The sequence below is a fragment of the Hypanus sabinus genome, chromosome 2, assembly GCF_030144855.1.
Source record: "Hypanus sabinus isolate sHypSab1 chromosome 2, sHypSab1.hap1, whole genome shotgun sequence".
Taxonomy (NCBI): domain Eukaryota; kingdom Metazoa; phylum Chordata; class Chondrichthyes; order Myliobatiformes; family Dasyatidae; genus Hypanus; species Hypanus sabinus.
Window position 1 is genome coordinate 133,566,403 of NC_082707.1, and position 26,115 is coordinate 133,592,517.

The window sequence follows — 26,115 nt, forward strand, 5'->3', positions numbered from 1 at the left end:
CACTATATATGGAAATCTCTGATCTATTCCTTATTTACCATTGCACCTCTCTGCTCATTCAATACCATTTAATTCTGAGCCCATGCCAGAGACAAATATCTCTGTTTCTTTTTAGAAACTATCTAATTGGTGCCTAAATCAGCAGTGATTTACATGTTGCTGCCAATGTTGCTTGATTTACATTGACAAATCTTGAAAGGTGTCAGGTTAAGTTGCAGAAAATGTGTATTTAATATTTCAGTAATATGTGATTAATAGTGTGAATACTGTATATTTGATTAAGCATTCCTTGTTTACATAATTCATCACAAGTTATGTGTAAAATTACATGAATGGCATACATCATTACATCACCACATCGTAAGTTCATGCCTCACTAAAGTAAAAACTAAATGTGGAGTTATCCCTGGCTCCGTGTTTTTTTTAATTAGTTTTATGTTTTGAAGTTACAAAGCATAACAGTGGTGACGAGGAAATTTTAAAACGAACCTCAGACAATTGCCTGTCTGTTAAAGGGCAGTGAAGCATTCAAGATTTTTTTTTAAAGTGCAAGACATTTTTTTATCTTTGCAAGTGGAGAAAGATGGTTGAGTTTTTTTAAAAAGGCAGAAAATGGACAAAATTTGTAAGCTCATCATAAACAGTGAGTACCGGGTGATAAGAATCAGAAATCAGAAATGGCTGGCTACATCAGAAAGATTGACATATTTGATTGCACCACGGGTAACTATATAATGTATACTGAATGAATTGAGCAGTATTTTGAAGCAAAAGAGCTAGCCAATGAAAAACGAGTGTCAGTTTTGCTAAGTGCAATCGGTGTAAAAGTATACATTTTGCTTGGAAACTTAATTGCTGCAATGAAACTAGCCGAAGTGAACATTGCTGATATCATGAAAGTAATGCAGAAATGTTTAGAGTGTTACAAATGTGGAGCAACTCTGGTGCAAAGTCGCCCCCTCCTTTTTGAGAATCGCAAGATCGCTAGTATGAGACCCAGGAGATGAGAGAGATACACAGCATGTCAGGAAATGAGAGAGACAGACGCAGAATACACAACCAGATGGAATGTCTCCTGAGATAAGCGGAACGGAACCACTGATTACTGCTATTGTCTCTTGGAGAAGGAATTGTGTATTGAGTACTGTACTATTCATTGTAACCCCTCAGGGGACAACCAGTGGTCTGGTTGAGGGATTGCATCATCCCAACCTGATTGACATCTGAGACCCCGTGAGTGAGGATAAAAGACGGGTCTGGGGAACACCCCTTTAGACGCACCAGGAGAAATGCTAGAAATCCAGTGACAGCGTTTTATAGCGAAAGCCAGTGGGAGCTCGTGTGCGTCCTCCCTTGCCTGGGTGGCGGGCTCATCACGGAAAGGTCTAGCTAAAGGACGGATACAGATCAAGACCGTACCAAGGTCTTTCTCTCTCTCTCTCCAACAATTACAACACAGCAACGACCAAACGGCTGCAGCCTGTATGAACTAAAATGACCTTTAGATTTCCATCGGACAATTCATTATCCCCTAGACAACGATAGAGCTTGTTTCTTATTGATTATTATTATATCCTCATTTTTAGGTTTAGTATTGATGACGTATATTATCTGTATATTTGCATTGATATTATTTTTGTGTATTTTTGCTAATAAATACTGTTAAAAATAGTATCATCAGACTCCAACGGACGTCTCTATCTTTGCTGGTAAGTAACCCAGTTACGGGGTTCATAACAAGAGCCAAAACCATTGTTGATTGCAGAGCTCTTTAGGTTTCATTAGTGAAATCAAAAGGAAGGGGCATCAATGTCAGCTTTTGTGGCTGACTTGAAGAAATTGTCTGAGCATTTCCAGTTCAGTGATGGGCTTAATGATGCACTGAGAGATTACTTAGTTTGTGAAATCTTACAAGAAAACGGTCGAAATCGCCTTCTAACAGAAGCACAATTCACATTTAAAAGAGCAGTCGTAATTGCTGTATCAATGGAAACAGCACCTAGAGATGCAGTCAGGAATGAAAGTGAGATTGAACAATTTCTAAATAGTAATCTGCTTGGCCAAATAAAAGTGTGTTACCATTGTGGCAGGAGCTCATATACACCAGACCAGTGCAGGCTTAAAGGTGAAACTTGCAGAAAATGCAACAAAGTAGGACATATACAAAGAGCTTGTTGAACAGACTGCACAGAAAAGAGAAAAAGATAAAAAGTCAAGTCGCATTTTCGAGATGCAATAATCTGCATGCTGTTGATGAAAAATCTGATAATGATGAGACTGACACAGGACTGTGTGAACTTGAGATTTACAATTTAAAAACTAACATGAAACAAGTGATATGGCTTACACCAGACATGAAAGGCAAATGAATTAAAATGTAATTGAACACTGTTTTGGCTGTTCAGTCATTCCACAAAATGAATTTTAATGGCATTTCAAAGATACTGTACTGAAGGCTGCAGATATCCACTAAGAGCTTAGACTGGAGAAAAGATAATTCCGGTAGGAATGACATTATAAGCATTTCTGTACAGCAACCAATAAGCCAGATTGGGTCTCAATGTGGTAAAACAGGAGGGCCAGCATTATAGAACTGTGATTGGCGGAACAACTACAACTTGATTGGAATTCCACCCGCTGTTTGTATGCCACATCCACTGCAATAGAGTCAACTGAAAGCAAATTAAGAAAGGCATTAGATGATGCTGCTGCTGTGTTCAAGAATGGCATTGGAGAACTCAAGCATACCATGGGTAAAATAGTTTTAAATGAAACTGCCATAAGCAAGTTTTACAAAGTCCTTCTATTTCCTTATACCATCCATGATAAAGTAGCCAGTGAGCTGGATCGTATGGAAGCTGAAAGAATTCTTCTCAAAGTTGAGTGGAGACTATTGGCAATGCCAATGGTCCCAGTAGCCAAGAAGAATGGATCTGCCAGGAACTGTAGTGCCTTTAAGGTCACCATCAACCCTATTCTGAAAGTAGATCAATACCCTCTGCCCAGTAAAGAAGGGTATTTTTGTAAACCTTCTGGAGGGAAACATTTCAGCAAAGTGGACCTAACAAAGGGCTTTATCGTTATAATAGACTTGTTTCTGGTGTAGCACCTGCATCTTCATTCTGACAGAATGCAATGGACCATGTGCAGCAAGGCTTCCCAGGTACTTAGTGTTACCGGAATGACATTAAATTGTTACCAGTGAGGATGACAAGGAACATCTCCAAAATCTCAGAACAGTGTTAAAAAGATTAGGTGATTACGGGCACAGTGCACCAAGAATGAATTCTTTAAACCCAGCATCAGTTACTATGGTCACACCATTGACTCATTGAAGCATAAGTATGCTGAGAAAATTCAAGCTGTGGTGGTTGCCCCAAGGCTAAAGGATGTCTCACAGTTGTGGTTCTTTTTAGGATTTGTCACTTACTATAACTGTTTCCTGCCAGACCTGGCTTCTGTGCTCCACACCTTGAACTCATTTCTACAGATTGGGAAGAAATGACAATGGAGAAAGCAGTATGAGATGACTTTCAAAAAGACAGAACATGATGACGTTAGACACTGTACTCACTAGTATGATCCACATTGCCCAATGAAGCTTGCCTGTGACGCTTTGCCCTATTATATAGGTGCAGTCAAGTCACATGTGATGACTGATGGAAGTGTGCACCCAATAGCCTTGCATCACATTCCCTTACTGCTGCAAAGAAAAATTATGCACAGATTGACAGAGAATCCTTGAGTCTGGTTTGGGGTGTAAAATGCTTCAACTAGTACTTGTATGAGAGAGAGTTTACGCTCCTTACTAATCCTCAACTGCAAGTGTCCGTTTTCAATCTACAGAAGGCTGTTCCACTAACAGCTGAAGAGATGGGCTTTGTTTCTTAGAGGACTGAATTACAAGGTTGAATTCAAGAGAACATCTAATCATGGAAATGCTAATGGAATGGCCTGTTTACTCTTGGAAAACAAAATACCTAAAAATTTTATAAAAGGGGACACTTCTTGATGTATTCCAGTCATCTAGGTGTGGTAAAAATGAAAGCGTTGGCTCAAAGCTTTGTCTGGTGGCCTGGGATGGATCAACAGATTGAACAGTTTGCCATGCACTTTTTGGGATGCTAACACATCTAGAAGGTGCCAAGAGCAGCACCTCACCATCCCTGGGGAATGGTATGCATTGCCTTGCAGAGGGTTCATGTGGATTTTGCCAGACCATTCATGGACACAAATTTTTGGCAGTAGTGGATGCAGCTACAAAGTGGCCAGGAGTGTTCCCAATAGCCTCTACTACAACCTAACACACTGAGCACACTGTTGATGTGTTGAGAAGCTTATTTTCAAAGCCTGGTGCTGAAGTACATTTAGTCAGTGACGATGGACCACTGTTTGTTGTGGAACAGTTTCATCCTTAAAAATGAATCCAATAAGAAATATTACATCTGCACCACACCACCACACTACAAATGGGTTGGTGGAAAGGTTTGTCCAGAGTCTAAAGAATGCACTGCCAGCAATGTAAGCAGAACACACTGCACTGACATTGAATGAGAAGCTTGTGAATTTCTTCCTTGGATATCACAATGCAGCACAGTCCACAACCAACAACTCACCAGCTATGCTGTTCCTGGGCCATGCCTTGCAATCACATTTGGATCTGCTCAAACCCAATTTACAGGACAAACAGCTGAGACAAATTGAGGGCTCCTCAAACAAGGAGGTTCAGTGTTTCATTCCAGGACAAGTAATCCTGTCAAGGGAATACAGGAGTGACCAAAAGTGAGTACTTGCCAAGGTTAAAGACAGAACTGAACCACTCTCCTTCACAGTGGAGATTTCATCTGATATCATCTGGAGACAACACATCGATCATTTGAGGAAGGCAGAATCAATGGTTAGAGAAGAAAAGTGTCCAAAGGAGTTGGACCCACTTTCTGCAGTTCCAGGGTCAACTCTTCCAGCTAAAACAGATGAGGCCCCAGAACCTGTGATTATTTCACAGCCACAAGTATCACCAGCCAAGCAGAGTGACATCCTCCACAGTGATTAAGTAGGCTTTACTGAGACAAATTAAAATTTACTATACTGTGAATGTCTATATAGTAGTTGTATTATGTAGTATACTGTATATACTGTGTGTATGTGTTGAGATACATTCTATATTGAGTTGGAGTTTACAGCTAAGCAGGGAAAGGTGTTGTGTATTTAATATTTCAGTAATATTTGAATGATATTGCAAATATATTTGATTAAGCATTCTTCATTGTTTACGTAATTCTTTATGGATTATATGTAAAAGTACATGAACGATTTTCATCGTTACACCACCATGCCATAAGTTCACGGGTCACTAAAGTAAAAACAAATACACAAGTTATCCCAGTCTCCATGATTTTCATTCAATTAATTTTAATTTTTGAAGGTACGAAACATAGCAGTAAGGTTCTAAAAAATGTAGGTTTTTTTAGTATAGAGGAAGCACATGCTAAAACAAGAAGTTATACCAAATATTTTTAATCATTGCATCAAGCTCAGCAGAAATATTGTGTCCAGTTTTAGCCAACATATTTTTGGAAGAATGTTAATCTAATGAAGGAAGTACAGAAATTGGCTGAAAATCAGTTGTGATGGAGAAAGAATTGAGATAGTTCTCTTTAAATTGAAAAGGGTGAAAATTAGATGATAGTTTCTGGTTATTGTTTGAAATTAAACAATAAACAGAAACTACTCTAGTGACAGAGATGTTAGAAATCAGAAGGTACTGATGAAATCAGATCAAGTCAAGTTTATTGTCATTTAGTTATATACATGTATATAGTGTCTGTAACCATCTAATGTATATAGAAATGAGACATTTCTTCGAACCAGGGTGTAAAGCAAAGCAGTACACACAGTACACAATAAATTATTAAGGTAAGGATAAAATCTACAGATGAATCACACATAAATAATAAACACAAGTGCTTTAGTATTAAATATTGCAAGGTAGGGAACAGATTAACCAGTGACAATTTGACTACAATAGGGTAGGGAGTTCAGAAGCCTAATAGCCTGTGGAAAGAAACTGTTGCTCATCATGACCATTCATGTTTTCATGTACCGTAGTCTCCTGCCTGATGGTAGAAAGTCAAAGAGGATGGATAGGTGGGATCCTTAATAATACTAAGGGCCCTGCATATGCAGCACTCATGATAAATGTCCCCAATGGATGGTCGGGAGAGCCCTATTGTCCTCTCAGTTGTTCTTACTGTCCTTTGTAGAGACTTCTAGTCCAATAATCAACTGTTCATATACCATTTAGAGATGTTGTCAATGGTGCTCCTATAAAATGCAGTTAAGATGGGTGGGGGGGCACCTTGCTTGCCTCAATCTTCTTAGGAAGAGGAGACACTACTGTGCCCCCTTGTTCAGGGTGATGATATTAAGGGACTAGCTGAGGTCATCCGTGATGTGAGCTTGAAACAGTACACTTAACCCTCTCTATGGAGGAGCCGTTATTCGCAGAAGGGGATGGTTCATCTGCATCTTTCTGAAGTCCACAATAATGTTCTTTGTCTTCTCCACATTCAGGCTTAGGTTGTTCTTCTCACACCAATCCACCAGCTGCTCGACCTCCTCTCTATACTCTGTCTCATCATCATTCTTGATAAGGTCAACCACTGTTGTGTCATCGCAAACTCAATGACACGGTTTGAGCTGGATCCTGCGACACTGTCATGCATTAGCAGTGTGAGCAGCAGCGGGCTGAGCACACAGCCCTGGGGAGTGCCAATGCTCAGCGTAATGGGATGAGACTCGTTGCTGCCCACACAGATTGACTGTGGTCTTACTGTTAAGAAGTCCAGTATCCAATTGCAGGAGGAGGGGTTGAGACCCAGTGAAGACAGTTTCCTCACCAGCTTTTAGGGTATTGCATCATCAGTGAATCAACTTGAATAATAAGCAAACTGGAAAGGTTCCAATAAAGCCAGGAGAAAGGCTTTAATGTGCTCTGTGACCAGCCACTCGAAGCTTTTCATTATGATTGATGTTAATGCCACTGGATTAGTGCAGATTTGTACTAATTGGAAAAAGAGCCTGTACTGTGCTGTACTATACTAGTTTCATATTCTAAAATTCCAGATCTAAAGGGGGATCTACTTCAAACTCCTACCCAACATCTTACCACTCCTCTTCCACATGCCTCAGTTTTAGTGTTTTCTCCTCTTGCTTCTGTCTGCTTTCCTTTCTTGTCTCCTTTAAGCCTTTGCTCATTTGCTGGCTTCCTTACATAGCCTTCGCCATCTGCTTATTCTCAAATTCTCTCACTAAGATTAATGTAATCGTGCTTAATCATTATGTATGCAATACCATAAGATAATTTAATATTTTATTCTTAAACAAATTAACTTGATATTTTATTTTTCCTTTAAGGAATATCTTGAATATGACCATGTGTACATTTACATCTTGTTTTATCACTGTCTGGCTATTGATGTTTTTGTGCCAGAGATGTTTTTCCCTAGAAAATGTATCAATTGTATATAAAGGGAATTAAAATCACTGCATAATGTTTTCATCACTTTGCATCTTCCTTCAGTCTTCAGTTTATACTCCATTGTATTTCCTGGATTGTCTTTAGTATTTGGAAATACAAGTAGCCAATCCAGTTGTCTGTACGTTCTTACAATTCAAGTTCAGGGATGCTGTACTCCAGCAGCTAGCCACTTCAAAGAAAAATTGGGGTTAGCTAGGCCATTGTTTGCAATGGTCATTTACCAGAAAAAGAGTGAGTGACAAAATATTTGGTTGTTTTCTTTGTTTCATTGACCGTCATCCAGAAGTCACTGAGTTTCACCTGCTCCATCTTAAACCAGAAGCCTCAGTGTTGCTCTCACTGGAAAGGGCAGCAACTACATTGGCTCTATGAGAAAACCAAAGTCATAACAGACTGTCTTCTCTCCAATGTAACTGACACAGATGCATCTTTCCAGGAGTTCTCTAATTAACTCAGGCGGGCATCAGTGACATTGTGGATCATTAGAAGAAGTAAAATTGTATTCCAGTGCAGTGTGTAATCCTTTATATGCTGCCATACCAATAATCCAGTTGACTCTTAAAGTTTTTTTGGAAGTTTAAAGCATCTGTCAGGAGCAGTAGCAACTGTACTGGAAATGATAAAGATAAATCACAAGAGCAAACACAAGGAAATCTGCAGATGCAAATAACACACACAAAATGCTGGTGGAACACAGCAGGCCAGGCAGGGCGAAGGGTCTCGGCCCGAAACGTCGACAGTGCTTCTCCTTATAGATGCTGCCTGGCCTGCTGTGTTCCACCAGCATTTTGTGTGTGTTGAAGATAAATCACAGATTGTGTGCATGCTGCTCAGTTAAAACAGCACTGTATGGGTAAAAGCAAGTGCTCCGAAGGTGGAGGAATCAGATCTGTATTGTTCTGATGAATCAAGAATCAGAGCATAGAGTGAAGAAAACTTTTTCAGCCAGCCGATAATTATGACAGAAATATCTATTAAAATCTGACATGCAGAGTGTTTAACTTTCTTTTAAAAGCAGCTGTTTAGGTTCATTTTCTTGTCCCAGAATGGAAGTCCAGCATTAGATGATAATGCTAAAAATACCTGTGAGGTTGGTTACAAACTTCAGGAGTAACTCTATAGTGTTTATTGAAACTGATATGTGGAGGTGAGTGCAGCAGGTAGCCAAGACACTCAAACATTGGCACTAATGATGAAAAATGAATTTCTAAAATATACCACATCAACCATTTCTTAAGATGATGGAAGAGATGAAAACTCTCTTTCACCTTGGTCAAATTCAGAATGAGTTAATTTCATTATACGCCATTTACAATGTTTTGTAAAATTAAACAACATTTAATGTTATGTAAAGATGGAGGCAGATTAATGAAGTGCTTTTTTCATAACTTGCCTAAATTTATTTTCTTTAAACCTCAAAATGGAGAAACCAAGCATGTCTCCCTTCACACTGTGATAAGGAGACATCTCTTTCTCCCTAATTAGGGAGAGACAGAGAGAGAGAGAGAGAGAGAGAGAGAGAGAGAGAGAGAGCCTGTGGTATGTCGAATACCGGGTGAACCCATAGTCTTTGGAGTACTGCAAGTCTGTGTTTTTATTGTTGCTTTTGCTGCACGCTTGAGTGCTCGGTGGTGGGTGCCAATGCTGGTGGGGGGAGGGGGGGATCATTGCTTGCTGCCACTTATACACAGGACAGAGGGGAGCTGGGGGAGACTTTGGGGTTCTTAACATTTAACTAACTTCATTCTTTGGGGCACTCTGCTTTTGTGGATGGTTGCGAAGAAAAAGCATTTCAGGATGTATATTGTACACATTTCTCTGACATTAAATGTACCTTTGAAACTGGGAGACTGCTTTGTAGACCATCTGGGGTCCATTCTCAATGGACATCGTAAACTTCTATCTGTATGTCATTTTCACTCTTCTTCCAATTCCCAAACCAACCTGTTGTCCGCCACAGTGAGGCCAAATACAAATTGGAATGATATCTCCTATTTCTCTTTGGTAGCATGCATAACAATGATATGAATGCTGAATGTTCAACTTTTAGGTAACCCATGATTCTTCCACTCACAGTCACTTGTTTACCTAGGTTACTGCTCACTTTGTTCACTTCCCCTTCCCCACCAAGCTGCATCTAGTCATCTTCAACCCCCTGCACCCACACCATTTAGTTACTCCTATCACTTACCAGCCTAAGTCATATTCTTACCTTGTACGACTATATATTTGCTATCTTTTTTTCTACCCTCTTAGTCCTGATTGACTTACATCTTTTCCCTCCTCAGATGCAAATTGACGCACTAAGTTCTTCTAGCATTCTGCTTTTTGTTTGATTGTAATACGTTCTTGTTGGTAACAGGAAAAATCACCTGCTTTAACATTTTAACACCTGCTTTTATTTACAAAAATTATCCCCCACTCCATAGCTATTAAATCACAAGTGCAAAGAGTTAAATTGCACCACAGATGCAAATTTCAAAAGAACAAAGCATACAGTACTGAAGGTGTGGCATTTAAATGCTTGTTGTATTTGGAATAAGGTGGATGAATTCGTGGCGCAATTAGAGATTGGTCAGTATGACATTGTGGGCAACACTGAGTTTTGGCTGAAAGAAGGTCATAGTTGGGAGCTTAATATCAAAAGATATACTTCGTATCAAAAGGGCAGGCAGGAAGGCATAGGCGATGGGGTGCTCTGTTGGTAAGAGATGGAATTACATCTTTAGAAAGAGGTGACATTGGGTCAGAGAATGTTGAATCTTTGTGGGTAGAGTTAAGAAACTGCAAGGGTGCAACCTATTGTGGGAATCATATATAGGCCTCCAAGTAGTAGCCAAGATGGGAGGTTGAGATTGTAAAACAAGCTGGAAATGGTATGTAGTAAGGGTAATGTCACATTTATAATGGAGGATTGGGAAAGTCAGATTGGTGTCAGATTGCAGGAGTGGAAATTTATTGAATGCCTACGAGATTGCTTTTTAGAGCAGCTTGTGCTTGAGCCTGCTCAGGGAAAGTCTTAGATTGGATATTGTGTAATAATCCAGATTTTATTAGGGAGTTGAAGGTAAGTGAACCCTTAGAAAGCAATGATGACAATATGATTGAATTCATACTGCAATTTGAGAAGGAGAAGCAGAAGTCACATGTATCAATATCACATTGGAATAAAGGGAATTACAGAGACATGAGAGAGGAGCTTTCCCAGCGGGATTGGAGGGGATACTGGCGGGGATGACACCAGAGCAGAGGTGGCTGAACTTTCTGGGAATAGTTCACAAGGCACAGGGTAGAAATGTCCCACAGAAGAAGTTGTTCTCAAATAGCAGGGGTAGGCAACCCTGGCTGACAAGGGAGGTTAAGGGCTGTGTAAAAGTCAAGGAAAGGGCATATAAGGTAGCAAAAGTGAGTGGGAAGTTGGTTGGTTGAGAAGGTTTTAGAATCCAACAAAAAGCAACTAAAAAGCCATAAGAAAGGAAAAGAAGAAATATGAGGGCAAATTAGCCAATAATATAAAGCAGGATACTAGAAGTTTTTTTCAGTTATATAAAGAGTAAAAGGGAGGTGAGAGTTGTTATTGGACCTCTGGAAAATGATGCTGGTGAGGTAGTAATGGGGGACAAATAAATGGCAGATGAACTTAATTGGTACTTTCCATCAGTCTTCACTGTGGAAGATACTAGCAGTGTGCCAGAGGTCCATGGGTGTCAGGAGCAGGAGTGAGTACCATTGCTATGACAAAGAAAAAAGTGCTAGGCAAGCTGAAAGGTCTTAAGGTGGATCAGCGACCTGGACAAGTTGAACTACATCCCAGGGTTCTGAAAGAGGTTGCTGAAGAGGTATTAGATGCATTGGTTAATCACTTGATTCTGGCATGCTTCCAGAGAACTGGAAAATTGCAAGAGTCACTCCACTCTTTAAGAAGGGAGAAAGGCAAAAGAAAGGAAATTATAGGCCAGTTAGCCTAACATCAGTGGTTGGGAAAATGTTGGAGTCTATTATTAAGGATGAGGTTTCGAGGTACTTGGTGACTAATGATAAAATAAGCCAAAGTCAGCATGGTTTCTGTCAAGGGAAACCTTGCCTGATAAATCTTTTAGGGTTCTTCAAGGAAGTAACAAGCAGGATGGACAAAGGAGAAGCAGTGGACATAATTTACTTGGAATTTCAGAAGGCATTTGATAAGGTGCCACATATGAGTCTGTTTAACAAGATGAAATCCCATGGCATTACAAGAAAGATACTGGCATGGTTAGAGGAATAACTGACAGGCAGGATGCAGCAAGTGGGAATAAAGGAGGTCTTTTTTGGTTGGCTGCCAGTGACTAGTGGTGTTCCTCAGGCTTCAGTATTAGGATCGCTACTTTTCATATTGTTTTGTCAGTGGTTTAGATAATGGAATTGATGGCTTTGTGGCAAAGTTTGCAGATGATACAAAGACAGATGGAGGGGTAGGTAGGGCTGAGGAAGCAATGCAATAGTAGCAGGACTTAGACAAATTGAAAGAATGGGCAAAAAAGTGGCAGATGGAATACTGGGAAATGTAGGATAATGCATTTTGGTAAAAGGAACAAAAGTGCAAACTATTATCTAAATGGGGAGCAAATTCAAACATCAGAGGTCGAAAGGGACTTAGGAGTCCTTGTGTAAGACTCACAGAATGTTAATTTACAGCTTAAGTCTGTGGTAAAGAATCAAGTACAAAGTTGGCATTCATTTCAAGGTGAATAGAATATAAAAGCAAGGAGATAATGCTGAGATTTTATAAGAGACTAATCAGGCTACATTTGGAGTATTGTCAACAGTTTTGGGCATTGTGTCATAGAAATTATGTGCTGTCATTGGAGAGAGACCAGAGGAGGTTCACGAGGATGATTCTGGGAATTAAGGTGTTAACATTTGAGAAGCAATTGGCAGCTTTGGGCCTGTACTCACTAGAAATTAGAAGGATGCGGGGGAATCTAATAGAAACCTATTGAATGTTGAAAGAACTAGACAAGGTGGATGTAGAGAGGATACTTCCTATGGTGGAGGTGTCCAGAACTGGAAGGCACAGCCTCAAAATTGAGGGGCAGCCCTTTAGAACAGAAGTAAGAAGGAATTTTTTAGCCAGAGAGTAGTGAATCTGTGGAAAGCTCTGCCACAGACAGCTGTGAAGGCCAAGACCATGGGTATATTTAATGTGAAAATTGATAGTTTCCTGATTGGTCAGGGTATCAAGGGTTATGGAGAGAAGACAGGTGCATGGGTCGAGTGGAACCTGGGATCAGCCATGATGGAATGGCAGAGCTTAATGGCCTAATTCTGCTCCTATGTCTTATAGTCTAAGCTTCATTTTCTTGTGGGTATTCACAGTTAATACAAAGAAACAGTAGAATCAAAGAAAATCTGCACAAAGCAAGACAAACAACCAAAGTACAAAAGGCAACAAATTGTACAAATATCAAAAAAGTGGGGAAATTAATTAATTCTGCTGTTGATGTGAATTGTAGTGACCTTGAAGGTCAGTCCATAGGTTGTGGAGTCAATCCAATGTTGGGGTGAGTGAAGTTGTCCAGTCTGGTTTAAGACCCTGATATCTGAGTTGTAATAACTGTTCCTGAACCTGGTGGTGTGGGACCTAAGACTTTTGTGCCTCTTTCCTAATGGCAACAGCGAGAAGAGAGCGTAGCCTGGATGTTGAGTTTGTGGGTCCTTGGTGATGGATATTGCTTTCCTGTTACAGTGCTCCATGTGCTAAATGGTGTGGAGGGCTTTACCCATAATCAGACTAGGCTGTATCCACTGCTTTTTGTAGGCTTTTCCATTCAATGGCATTGTTGTTTCCATACCAGGCCATGATGCAACCAATTAGTATATTCTCCACGGCACATCTACAGAAGTCTGTCAAAGTTGTAGATGACATGCCAAATCTGTGCAAACTTCTAAGAAAGTTGCCATGCCTTCTTTATATTGGCACTTACGTTCTGCACCCAGGAGAGATCCTTTGAATTGATAATGCCAAGGAATCTAAAGTTGCTAACCCTCTCCACCTCTGATCCCCTGGTGAGGACTGGCTCATGGACCTCCAGTTTCCTCCTCTTATGGACAATAATCAACTCTTTCATGTTGCTGACATTGAGTGAGAGGTTGTTGTTGTGGCACCATTAAGCTAGATTTTCAATCTCCCTCCTATTTGCTGATTCATCACCACCTTTGATCCAGCCAACAACAGTGGTGTCATCATCAAACTTAACTATGGCATTGGAGCTGTACTTAGTCACACAGTCATGAGTGTGAAGTGAGTAGAGCAGCGGGCTAAGCACACCTTTGCCTAGTGGTGATTGTGGAGGAGATGTTGTTGCCAATCTAAACTGATTGGCAGTCTGCAAGTGAGAATGTTGAGGATCCAGTTGCAAAAAGGAAATATTGAGGCCTAAGTCTTGGAGAATATTGAGTTAATTTTGAGGACATGATAGTGTTGAATGCCGAGCTGTAGTCAATAAAGAGCATTCTGATATATACTTTCACTGTACAGATCTTCCAGAGTTAAATGAAAAGCCAATAAAATGGCATTAGCTGTTGACCTGTTTTGACAGTAGGCAAGCTGGAGTGGTCCAAGTCATTCTTCAGACTCCAGTCTCTCACAGCATTTCATCACTGTGGATTTAAGTGCTCCTGGACAGGTTACTGTGTACTTCTTGGGCAACAATATAATTGACCCTGCTGAAGCAGATGGGTATCTCAGACTGCTAACGTGAGAGGTTAAAAATATCAGTGACACTCCAGCCAGTTAATAACACAGGTCTTCAGGCCAAGTACACAGTCTGGACAAGATGCTTTCTGTGGGTTCACCCTCCTGAAGGATGCTGTTATGTCAGTCTCAGATACTAAAATCACAGGACCACTGCAGGCAATGGGAGTTTGTGAAGGTGCTTCCATGTTTTGTAAGTCAAAGTGAGCATAAAAGGCATTGTGCTCACCTGGGAGAGAAACCTTGTCACATATGTCGCTCTTGTTTTACTTTGTAGGAGGTGATAGCATTCAAGCCCTGCCACAGTTGTCGAACATCCTTCTGTGATTCAAATTTGGCTTTCCAAAGGTCATACCTGGACCTCCTTATTTTACTTGGTTACCAGAGCTGAATGCCACCATTCTAGCCTCAGCAGATTGTGGATCTTTTGGTTCATCCTAGGCTTCTGGTTGGGGAAGACTGAATGAGTTTGTGAGGGAATATTCATCCACAAATGTTGTTGGCAGTGGAAGTATGGCAACATTTGCGTGCTGCTCAGCATATCAATGTAAATGACACATTTCACAGTATGTTTCAATGTACTTGTGACATATAAAGCTAATCTGTAATCTTCTTTAGTTCTATAATTTCAATTAAATTTTCTTAATAAATTCTAAGTAGTCACTCAAAGTAACAGCCATAGACCCAGAATTAAGTGCTGTTAATGAACAGAAATATTGATGTTTGATTCTGACATATCCATTTTCTCATATATTATTAGAAGGTCTTTAACTGAACTAACATATTAAAAATAAAATAAATTCATTTTTCCTAAGATACACTGCTTAAAAGTAATACAATTTGATTTAGTCTAATAAGGTTATGTATTCATTTTTTAATATGAAGACCACAAAAAAAATCTCAAATTTCCTTTTTGGTGGTGGGGTTTTCCATAAACTCGACCAACCAGCCTTGTTTCACAGTTAATGAATTCTGCTTTGGGCCCTGTAATTTCTGATTATAGATGCAATTGTTAGTTTTAATTGTTTTGTCAAGAGATACAAAGTGTTTCAAAGTTGTATTTAGCTTTCTGTATTGCAAAGTTTATTTTTGAAACAACTCCTACAAAAAAAAAGGAATTCCGACCTTCAACCTCTTGGTCAAATTGGTTCAGATGTAATCATAATTAACAAGTAGTTTAAAATTTATTGGTATATTTAATCTTTATAAACACAATGTTGCCAATTCTCACCAAGATTGTTCACAAAGCAATCATACCACAAATTTTACTTAATATATTTCAGCAGGATAAATACTTATTTTGACAAATAACAATATACCAATGGCCATCTTAGAAAATAGAAACATCTAATAGGTTTCTTATTCAAAATTACCTTGTCTGCTGTAACAAAGAGTATGAGCAGTTGGCAACTTCTCTGGTTATGTTTGGTGCAACAGCTGTAATTTTGAAATATTGCATGAGATGTTTTGCATATTGTGATTAGTCACCTAATTTGTTTTTTAAGTTCACATTTCTTCGTTCTTCTGTCTTTAACACTTACCCCCACCCATTGTAGCAACTTCGAAGGGCGGATGAAGCGAAAGGAGTTGCTAGTAGAGGCGGATCCCTCAAAGTAAATATGTTCACAAACTTTCTGCAAGTTTGTTTACACGGTTCTCTCATTATGTTTTAGCATTTTGTACTTGCTTTCTCTACTGCATTCTCTACATTTTCCCTAAACTTGCGATTTTCAGCTCCATTTGCTTTTATTATATTTTGCAGTTGTACCCAATGTATTTTTTCACGTTGAGTTTAGTTTTTTTATGTTTGGAAATTGAAGAAGATGTGATGCTTCTACTTCTATGTTTTATGTCTTCTCTACCTTTTCATCTTAGTTGCTGTTTGATGGCTTGTAGAACACTCTTTTCCTTCACTTTACTGGAGTTATGCTGCAGCTTCTTTACTAAATGAATGTAAATTTAGTTACTTAAAGGTACAAATTTAAAATATAACAGTCAGTAAGAGTTTCTTCAATGTCAGAAAAGATAGCTACTATGTGGCTATTTTCAGTACTGGTTTCAGCAGCCTGACATAATATTCCTCAATTCCAAAGCTTTAATATTATAATAGCTTGAAGCTGCAACTTATTATAGATATATTGACTTTTCTCCTGTGAAACTATTTTGGTAACAAAATAAATTGATGGTTTGATATTAATGATTTCCATATTAGCCCTATATTCACTTTATGATTATATTGAAATGAAAATGCCCATATCCATTTTTGTGAGTTTTGATCCACAGATATATATTTGTCAAAAATGAGAATGGAGAAGCCTTTGATTATTTTAGTTCACCTGGATGGAATACGTCTAATCCTGTTAACCTGGAAGGATAATTTAATACATATTCCTTCAATGGCTTCTCCAGTTCTCTTGTCAGGAATTTGGGTTGAAGACTTAACAACTTATGTCCCAAGCAGTTGGTATAGCTATATATAGCATAGTATAGCTTTATGGCATAGAAAGCTTTATATACCAAAGAGCCCAAATTTCCACATAAAAGTACAAGGATATTTCAGGTCATTCACTGGTAGAGATCAACTAGGGGCAGTTATTGGTATAAGTTTACCAAACCCACTTTGAGGTGACTTTTGCTAAATCAACAGTTACATTAGCCTCATATCCAGTAAGTCCAAATTACCCATAGTGCACAATAACAGGTTGCTTTCACTCATTATAAAATATCCTGAATTTAAGTTATTTTGATAACCTCACCACACTCAGCTCTTCATGTTTCATAGCTCATTGAGTCATTGCACCACTTTGCGTGGAAATTGAGTCATGCAAACATAGAGGTTTCCAGTTGTTGGCCTCATTTTTTTCACTAGCCTCAGCATAGGAAGTTGTGTTGGTGTTCAGTGTGTCCTAAGTACATTGAAGCATGGGAGATTGGGAAAACATACCATGCATAATTGTTACTTTGGTTATTGTTTTAAATGTTACTTTACAAAACAAGTTTAATACAGTATATGGGTGGTTATTAGGGATCTGTTAACTACAATAATTTTCCAAGGGTATGAATTGTGCTGAGATAACATGCAAACATGTTTTATGTGACATATAGGTGGTTTGATACTGAAATACTAGAATAAGATTTTTTAAATGTTAGGAATCAATGAAAATAACCAAGTCCCACATTGAAGGTGATGCCCGTGTGAGGCATCAAAACAAATCGTGAGGTGGTGGTGTATGAGAATACAAGGTGCATACCTAATTTATTAGTTTACATTCCTTGATAGCAGAATTGCTTGAAAAATAGGTGTCTCATTCAAAGCTTACTGCAGAATTAAGCTGATGGAAACATTGCTGCTTATTTGCAAGATGTATATCTATCCATTTAAGAAGTGGCTATCAGCAAACATCAAGAAAGTTGGAATAATTGGAGAGTTCTGTCAATAGCCGAGCACAGGTTTCTTTAGATGTTGTTCTATGATCCTAATAAATTCTACAAAGTTATAATACGAATAAGGTTGTACACAGTTAAATTCAACTTTTTCACCATAACCTTTCTTATATTTGTATAATGTAGTAGTTTTAGCAACGTTGGCATGATACTAATCAGAAAGATTTTGTTATGAGCTTGTTACTCTGCCATTCACATTTGAGATAACATTGAAAACTAAGTACATTATAAAAATAACAAGGCATCATAAAGAAAAATGATTTGTTTTACTCATTTAAATAAAGGATCTGCATCTATCTATTCAGAGTAAGTGTAGAATGTTATAGCCGCTGTGTCGGTGTCGTAAAAAATGCATAAAGCTTTGACAAATTGGTGTAATTTGAAGGCATTAATTCAAACAAGTGATCAGATGATTAACTTTGTGACACCATCTCATTGAAATGTATAGTACAGAAGTAATAGTTCTTGAGCTATTAACCTTTCCATGATGGGAAGTGTGTTTCCCGTAAAAGCAAATGATTGAAACTGAAAAATAGCAAAAAATTGCCAGAAATAGTCAGTGTCAATGTTTCAGGTAGTGAGCATTCATCACAAATTTTCATCAAACGGCTAGTCTCAATTTTCTCTCTCTCTTTCTCTCAATACCTCTATCTCTATCTATCTATCTAACTACCCCTTTTTCTATCTCTAGCTCTATCTATCTACCCATCCCTCTCTATCCCTCCTGGAGGTACTACTTGACCTTCTGAGTACTTCAAGATTTTTTGAAATTTTTGTAATAGATCATTTTTACTCACTTTGTTTAGATCACTCATAATTTTATATCTGTTAATTATGTCTTCCTTCAGTCTCCTCTGTTTCAAGCACTAGTCAATCATGTCTTGCAGCTAAAATTCCCAGCCCTGACAATACACTTGCTAATCTCCTCCACACTCATAGGTAGGATGTGAGGAGACTGTGGAGAAGGTACAGAAAATTTTACCATAATGCAGTCTGGATTAAACCGTATGAGCTAGAAGGAAAAGTTGGACAAACTAGGGTTGTTCTCCCCAGAGCATCGGAGGCTAAGGGGAGACCTGATAAATACTTTTTAAAATGATTGCATAGATAGGATAGTTAATCAGAATATTTCTTCAGGATAAAAACAACAAATACCGGAGAACATGCTTTTAAGGTTGAAGGGGTGAGGTTTAATCAACATGTAAGAGGCGGGTTTTTTGGGCAGAGAATGGTAAATGCCTGTAATGAGTTACCGGGGTAGTAACAGAAACAGACAACTTGGTGGAGTTTAAGAGACTTTTAAATAGAAACGTAAATGTGAAGGAAATGGAGGGTTATAAATGATGCACAGGAGGAAGATATTTAATATAAATTAATGTCAACATTGTGGGCCAGAAGGCTTATCCAGTGCTGTACTGTTCTATGTTCAGGAATTTTGAATTATCTGATTTAATCACTGTACCTTTGTCAGCCATGCTTTCAACTACCAGGATATCCTTCGTGTCGCTGCTTCTTTTTCTTAAGCAATCTTTAAAAACCTCTATTATTATCAAGCTTTTGGAGATCTTTGAATATTATTTATGTAAAAGCTTTGTTAAATGCTGAGCTCATGAATTACTTTTGAATATTGTTTTATGCTAAAGGCATTACATAAATGGGAAATGGTGTTGTAGCCTTTCTTCTGGTATTACATCCTTTGTGCAATTACATTGTAATCCAGGTATAGCCCGAACTAATCCAACATGACCTGCTAGCTTTAATATGCATTGGCAGACAGGCAAAGTAACCTATATTTAACTACCTAATGGTCCTATACTTTTACTTTCAGGACTCTGAATATGTACTGCAGGGTTTCTCTCAATGTTCACTCATTCATCTGCAGTTTTTAATATCCTGCACTTTACTTTCTCTTGCCTTATTAACCATCCACCTCAGACTTCCTTCAATCAAATTTGACTTGCCACATTTCTGCTGACCTAACTGATCCATCAGTATTCTCCTACAGAATACAACCATCCTCTTCTCTTCCAATTTTAGTTCCAGCTATTAAGATACTGTGCTGCCTTGCAATCAATCATAGATGCTTGCTCCCTTATATTTTATTCATATGACTGTTAAGATATACTTGAAAATTAATTTTGCTTAACACCCAGCTCACCTATTGTTTCAGTGCTCATAAATTTACAGAGTAATTCAGCTTAATTTAGTTATTTTGCTGATATATATATATATCTTAACATTGTTTGGATGATTGTATCACAACTTCCCAAAATGTTGCAAGGTGATGCTGTGTGCTTGGTTTGTTAAAAATGCCAAAGATCAACAGTCAACTCACTGGTGGCACCATTTCAAGTATAATTATCCTGAACATATTTGTGCATTAATATCTGTTTGGATATTAATATCAGTGTAATTGTCATTGCATATACCTTGGAATTAAGCAAGAGAGATTTGGTCAGGGCTACAAAATAATTTTACCATTGCACTCTTCAATAATTGTATTACCTCACTAAAATTTTCAGTAGTATATAAACAGACATTAACTGCCCTCAGCTGTACTGACTTTTAAGCAACTAATCATAATCACTCTTAAGAGACATGAAGCATTATGAGCCATTGAGAAAATGAAGAAAGAAACTGCAAATTAAAGGGCATCGCAGTGTCTGATTGTGAGGCTGAAACTTAACTTGATCTATGGTTTGATCTTGGTATGATCAAACATAGCTTGATCTAGGTGGTCATTTTAGCCACAGGAGAGAATGACTTATGCACATATCTTTCCAATTAAATTTTCATAATTTTATGCATGGTATATTGTAATTCTAAAATTTGACAACTTCAGTGTATACCTCTAAAGTTATGATTTCTGCAAGGGAACCTTAACCATCCTTTCAGTTCATGAGGAATTCAACTTTGAGAAAACTTAAATGAAACCTCTACCCTATCATCATCAATGCAAAAAAAAAGCACCTTTCCTTAATTTATATCCTGTTTTTTAAAGTACCCTCTCTTGGCTGAGTTAAATGATAAAACTGTACCAAGTGTGCACTCTAATTCCTTGTAGCTTTAAGCTTTGGTCCAGAAAACTCCTATATGAAAGACATGTTGAAATACAAATAATACTGGTTTTGAAATAATATTTTAAATGGTGTTGAGGAGTGTAGTATTAAGTGAAAGGACAGACTGTTCAAATTATTTTTTGATGTTTACATGTAGCTCCATAGAAAGCTGGAGGAGCTCAGAAATCAGAAGGAAATGTGAAAAGAGGCTCTCTCAAAGTAAATATTTAATTTTACTTGGTAATTTTATTATTCTGTTGGCCAACAATAGCAGCTCAATTATTTGCTTTCATTCTTCTTCTCCCCTCCTTTTCCACCCCAACAGGGGTTTCATTAGATTGAGGCTGGAGATTGAAAATTACCTTACAATGCTCTATAAATAATTGTTGCCATTACTGGTATCATTTTGTTGCTTTGTACTCTAAAATTGTAGAACTTACTATGAAGCAGTCTGTTTTATAGATGTCAAACAACAAATGCCAATTTCAGTAAAACTTTTTAATTCCACTTTTCCAGTGATCCATGTTCAAGTATTTACATTGGTTATCCTTTTCAGGACTATAAAGATTACTCTAGATCTTTTCATGGTAAAGCAAAGCAACTGTAATGCAGATTTAATTGTTGATACACCTGGCAGTGTTAAGTTTATCTTGAGCTTTGTCAAATATAACATAATTTCAACATCTTAAATTGATTAGAATCCAACCCAGTGTTTTTTAATTGATTTTGTAAGAATTCAGAAATAAGATCTTGACAAAACTTCAATAATGTATAATCAGCTTCATGCTGTAAATGGTGTCAAAATGGTGAAAGAACTATCTGGAATAAATGCCAACAAAAAAGACTAGGCTGTTTTATGTTGGCATCAGCTCATGGCGTTTAAAGGTCAGATTTTATATAATCTACCAAAACTATTCCACCTACAAATGAAGAAAATATTAATGAAACCCCTGCCTTCTACCCAGAGCTGGAACTATCTTTGCAGAGAAGCTCTTCAGACCTTTTTCTGGCACACCCTTCTGATTAACAGTGTTTTCTTTTCCCTTGCTGCACAACCAGGCTGAGCTCTCTTCATGCACACCTTCTTATTGTGCTACAGAGGTACACTGCACGTGTTCTTGCATCATTAGCACTACTATGTTGCTTTGCGCCCTGCTCTTGTGAACACAGTTTTTACAATTCTGCATGTTACTTTTGATGGTGTGGTTCTGATCTGAAATAAAATTAGCAATGTGGTAAAAGGGTATTGGGATAGAAAGAAGAAACAAAGTGCAGGACTTTTTTCACTCCAAGCATATGATGTGTTTGGGCATAACTATTTTTTTCTTAAATGACAGCAATAATTATTAAAAATTTAGGGAACAAATGAACACTGCAAATTAAGACCAACTGAACGCAAGTTTGGTAAGTACACAAAGTATAAGGAGGGATTTTATTTACTTCTGACTTTGCACTGACTTCATTATTGACTTTCTGTTTCTACTTTTGGAAGATTGCAGGGAAAATGTATATGTAAAGATCAGATGTTAGAATTTCATTATCTATTCAAGGCACTTGGAAGGAGCATGGGTAGAAGAGTTCCTCTCACTTTCTTATTGTTATAGGTTTTTTTTTTCAAAATTGATGTTCCAAATTCTAAAGGTACAGAATTCAAAAACTAGTAGTAGAAATGAAATTCAAAACTATTCATCTTGGTGTATTCTGTTATACAGTAAATGCACTCGCAACACCTGATCGACTTAAAAATAGGAATGCTTATATACTTAATGCTGAATCCAAGTCACTTTCTGCAGGTTCTCATGATTTTTGCAAACTTGTAATTGCAATTTTCTGCATAAATAAAGATTTAAGTCCTATCCTAGATGTTTGTTTCTAATGGTAGAATAGAGAAATGCAGAACTCAGCAAGTCCTCGTACCAAACTATGCTGATTAGTGAGAGAAGAGTTGAATAGTATTCTGAGAATTCATTAAATTCCTAGAGATGTTTTGGTTTAAGGTTTTATCACAATCTTCAGTAAGTAAACTAATAATTAACCAAGCAAAAGCTTACCAAACAATGTGCATAGTGAGCTTGAAGGAACTGCTAGCTGCATTGTTTTTATTACCATATACATGTGATGAACATGATTGAGTTGTCATTATCTAATTAACAGAGGAACACAATTTGGACTTGATTTGGTGCAAAACAGACATGATTTAATACTACTTTGATATGGACAATGGGTGGCTAATATTGAGTCTGCAAGAATATCACAACAATATTTGTTCCTCTGTAGATGCATGAAGCTAGTATCCATTAATTTCTCACACTTTGCCAATGACCAGCTATCTTCAATTCTCTATTTATACTAATAATGTTGCAAAAGTATTCAATTAGACCCCATTCCAGCACTATAGTATACATTTATTATCCAGAAATTTATATTTAACATTGTACATTTTCAGTGAGTAAGTAAGTTTTCTGAGGAAGAATGTTCATAAACTTGTGCCTCAGAATACTATCAAAGGAAGACTTTCTCTGGGATATGAAGTTACTGTTAGCTCCCATTGTCTCATCTATATTTCTATACTCCTTAAAGCAATCACATAGATATAGCAGATTCAATCTCTCAGTTACCTAACCTGTAGTTATTGAATTAAACTATATTGAGTTCAACCATCTCCATTTCAGAATAATAAACTTAAATGGTATATAAATGGTGGAAAACAGCTGCCCTCTGGTGCTAGCCAACAGCTTAAGCCATTCTATTCTTCCTCAGTGCTCAATGGCATCCAAAAAATATGGGATTTTCTTTTTTTGTTGTTTTTTTGTCCTTGAAGTTGTCCTATATTGCTCATTATGAGCATATCCCTTGTCTCTAAGCAAGCATGTTTGAAATTTTAAGAGACCATGGAATTGTACCATTTTCACAGAAGAACTAAGAAAATAATTTATTCCATGCAATGAATAATACATTCTTTTATTGTATGTTTTTAAATATCTGTTTGAGTGATTTTCCTTCTGCTCCTTTATCATAATTATACAGTGCTTAAGTGGCTTCTGGTGAGTTCTCTGCTGAAAATATGATGTATTCAGAAGTTAATGGAGTAAAAGTAGAAGATCATTTTATTTCAGCCCAAAACTCCACCAAAGACTTTTTTTGATTTTTTTTTGACAATAGTAGAATGTAACAATGATTATTGCTCTTTAAAGTTAACCTTGTAATCAACATTAATGCACAGCTTCTTATTTGAGAATCTCGTTTCTAATATTTACATGTCCATGCAGATTAATTAAAAACTGTTTTGGTGTTTTCTGTAAAAAGACCTTGAAACAAGGAAGTAGTATAATTGTGTCTGATGAAACAATAAATAGATCCCTAAAGAAGCTTAAAAATGATTTTTAAAATTAAAAAAATAAATGTTAACTAATACATTACTGCATAATTAATTAATTTATGCATGTCTATTGGATGATTAAATTACCAGGTTAAAACATTACATACCTTATAGCTAAGGCTGGCTTTCCTAACTGCACATAGTTAACATTATTGTATTCATTGCAAATTCCATTGTGTTAAAAGAGAAAAGCCGAAAATACTCAGTAGGTTAGGTACTGCATGTGGAAAACAGAACAACAGTTGTATTTGCAAACAATTTTATTAACAGAGTGAAATTACCCCAAACATCTCTCATGAGCTTGTGTGGAGAGTTTTAAAGAAAGAATTCCAGAGCTGAATTTACAGCCAGCTATGATGAAGTAATTAAAATCTGGTTTGCGGAAATCACAGTTCAAGGAATGCAGAGATATTGGAGCACTGGTGGAGACTATGGAGGTAAATATAGATGTTTTAGAGAAATTTAAAAGCAAGAATGGGAGAAACTGAAGCAATGCTAGATTTGCAACCATTTTAAGTGAAAAACTTGTCAACAGTGTTCTGACTGAATGGGACCAGACAGTGCCTCACTAGCACAGCTACTACAGCACACGTCTAGTAACCTGGTTTTGATCCAAGCCTCTGGAATAGTCTTTGTTGAGTCTGCCCATTCCCAATGTGACTGCATGCTTTCTCCAGGTACACATTTCTTTAAACCAAAGAAGGCACGCTAGTTGGTAGATTAATTAACCACAGTAGATTATAGAGTGTTCTTTGTGTATATGAATGGTGGAACTGATGGGTATGTGAGAGGAATAGGTTATAGAGTATTAGCAGGGAAATAGGATTTAGGAATGAGCCAACATAGACTCAGTGGGCTGTATGGCTTCATTTTCTGTTATATGGAAAGATCAAAACCCCAGGCAGGAAAAGATTGCAATAGTCAGGTGAATAAAAGAATCAGATAAAATTATGACTGGTTTCTAAGAGTCTTAGACTTGCAGTGAGGAAGGAATGGCATTGATGACTTAAGAACAGAGTTACAATCAAAACTGAACGTAGTGTTTTTTTATTTCTCCAATTGTTTTAGATACATTTTTGGAATTTGTCAATCACTGACTGCTGCATTTATTATCCATCTCTAAATACCTTTGGAAAAAAGGTGCTGAGCTTCCTTTTTGAACATTGATTTAATTCTGGTGAAAGTACACCTTATTAGACAGGCGTTTTCAGGATTTATACCCTGTGATAATAAAGGAGTGACAATATATTTCCAACTCAGGATGGTGGCTAACTTGGAGAACCAGCAGATGGTAGTCTTTGTATGCACTTACTCCCTGGTCTTTGCTGTAAAGGTTGAAGATTTAATAGGGCGACATCGTATTAGCCTTTGTAATTGTGAGCAATTGTAATGCATTTTGCAGCAGATACACAATGCAACCACTAAATGCCAGGAGGGAAGTTCATATTTAGTGTGGTTCATGGGGTCCCAGTAGTTGCTTTGTCCTGAATGGTGTAGAGCTTCTTGAGAATTGTGAGGATTGACTCATCTAGGCAGGTGGAGAACATTCTATCATGCTTCAGACTTGGCTTTTGTTGGCATTGGAATATCAGTGAGTCATTCATGGCAGAATACTTGGCCTCAAGTTTGCTCTTACAAGTTTTTATGTGTCTGTTCAGTTGACTTTGTGGTCAGTAGTAATCCATGGAATAGTCACTTGGGGTGGTGATGTCTTTAAGTGTCAGTGGTAGATAGTAAGATTCTTTCTTGTTGCAGATGGTCAGTCTCATGGTATGAATGTTATCTGCCACTTAGCCTCTGCTCAAATGTTTGCAAGCTTGACTAGTTAATTAGATGAGGACTTGGAAATAGAATTGAACATTGTACAATCATCAGCAGGTATCCCTATTTCTAATATTATTGAAAGGAAGGTCACTGATGAAGCAGCTGAAGATGAGTCGAAGACATTTCCCTGGGAACC

The 26,115-nt window shown here is 37.6% G+C and overlaps 1 protein-coding gene across 11 annotated transcripts in view; it reads left to right on the forward strand.

Moving 5' to 3' along the window:
- The window catches only part of LOC132384020 (gephyrin), a 647,984-nt gene that overhangs the window by 436,513 nt on the left and 185,356 nt on the right, over positions 1–26,115 (forward strand). For 8 of the 11 annotated variants that reach the window (XM_059955300.1, XM_059955317.1, XM_059955308.1 and 5 more), the window contains one exon: positions 15,830–15,886. The exons of the other annotated variants lie outside the window; for them this stretch is intronic. In XM_059955300.1, coding sequence (XP_059811283.1) covers positions 15,830–15,886 — 57 coding nt within the window. The remainder of the gene's footprint in view (positions 1–15,829; positions 15,887–26,115) is intronic. 11 annotated transcript variants of the gene reach the window in all.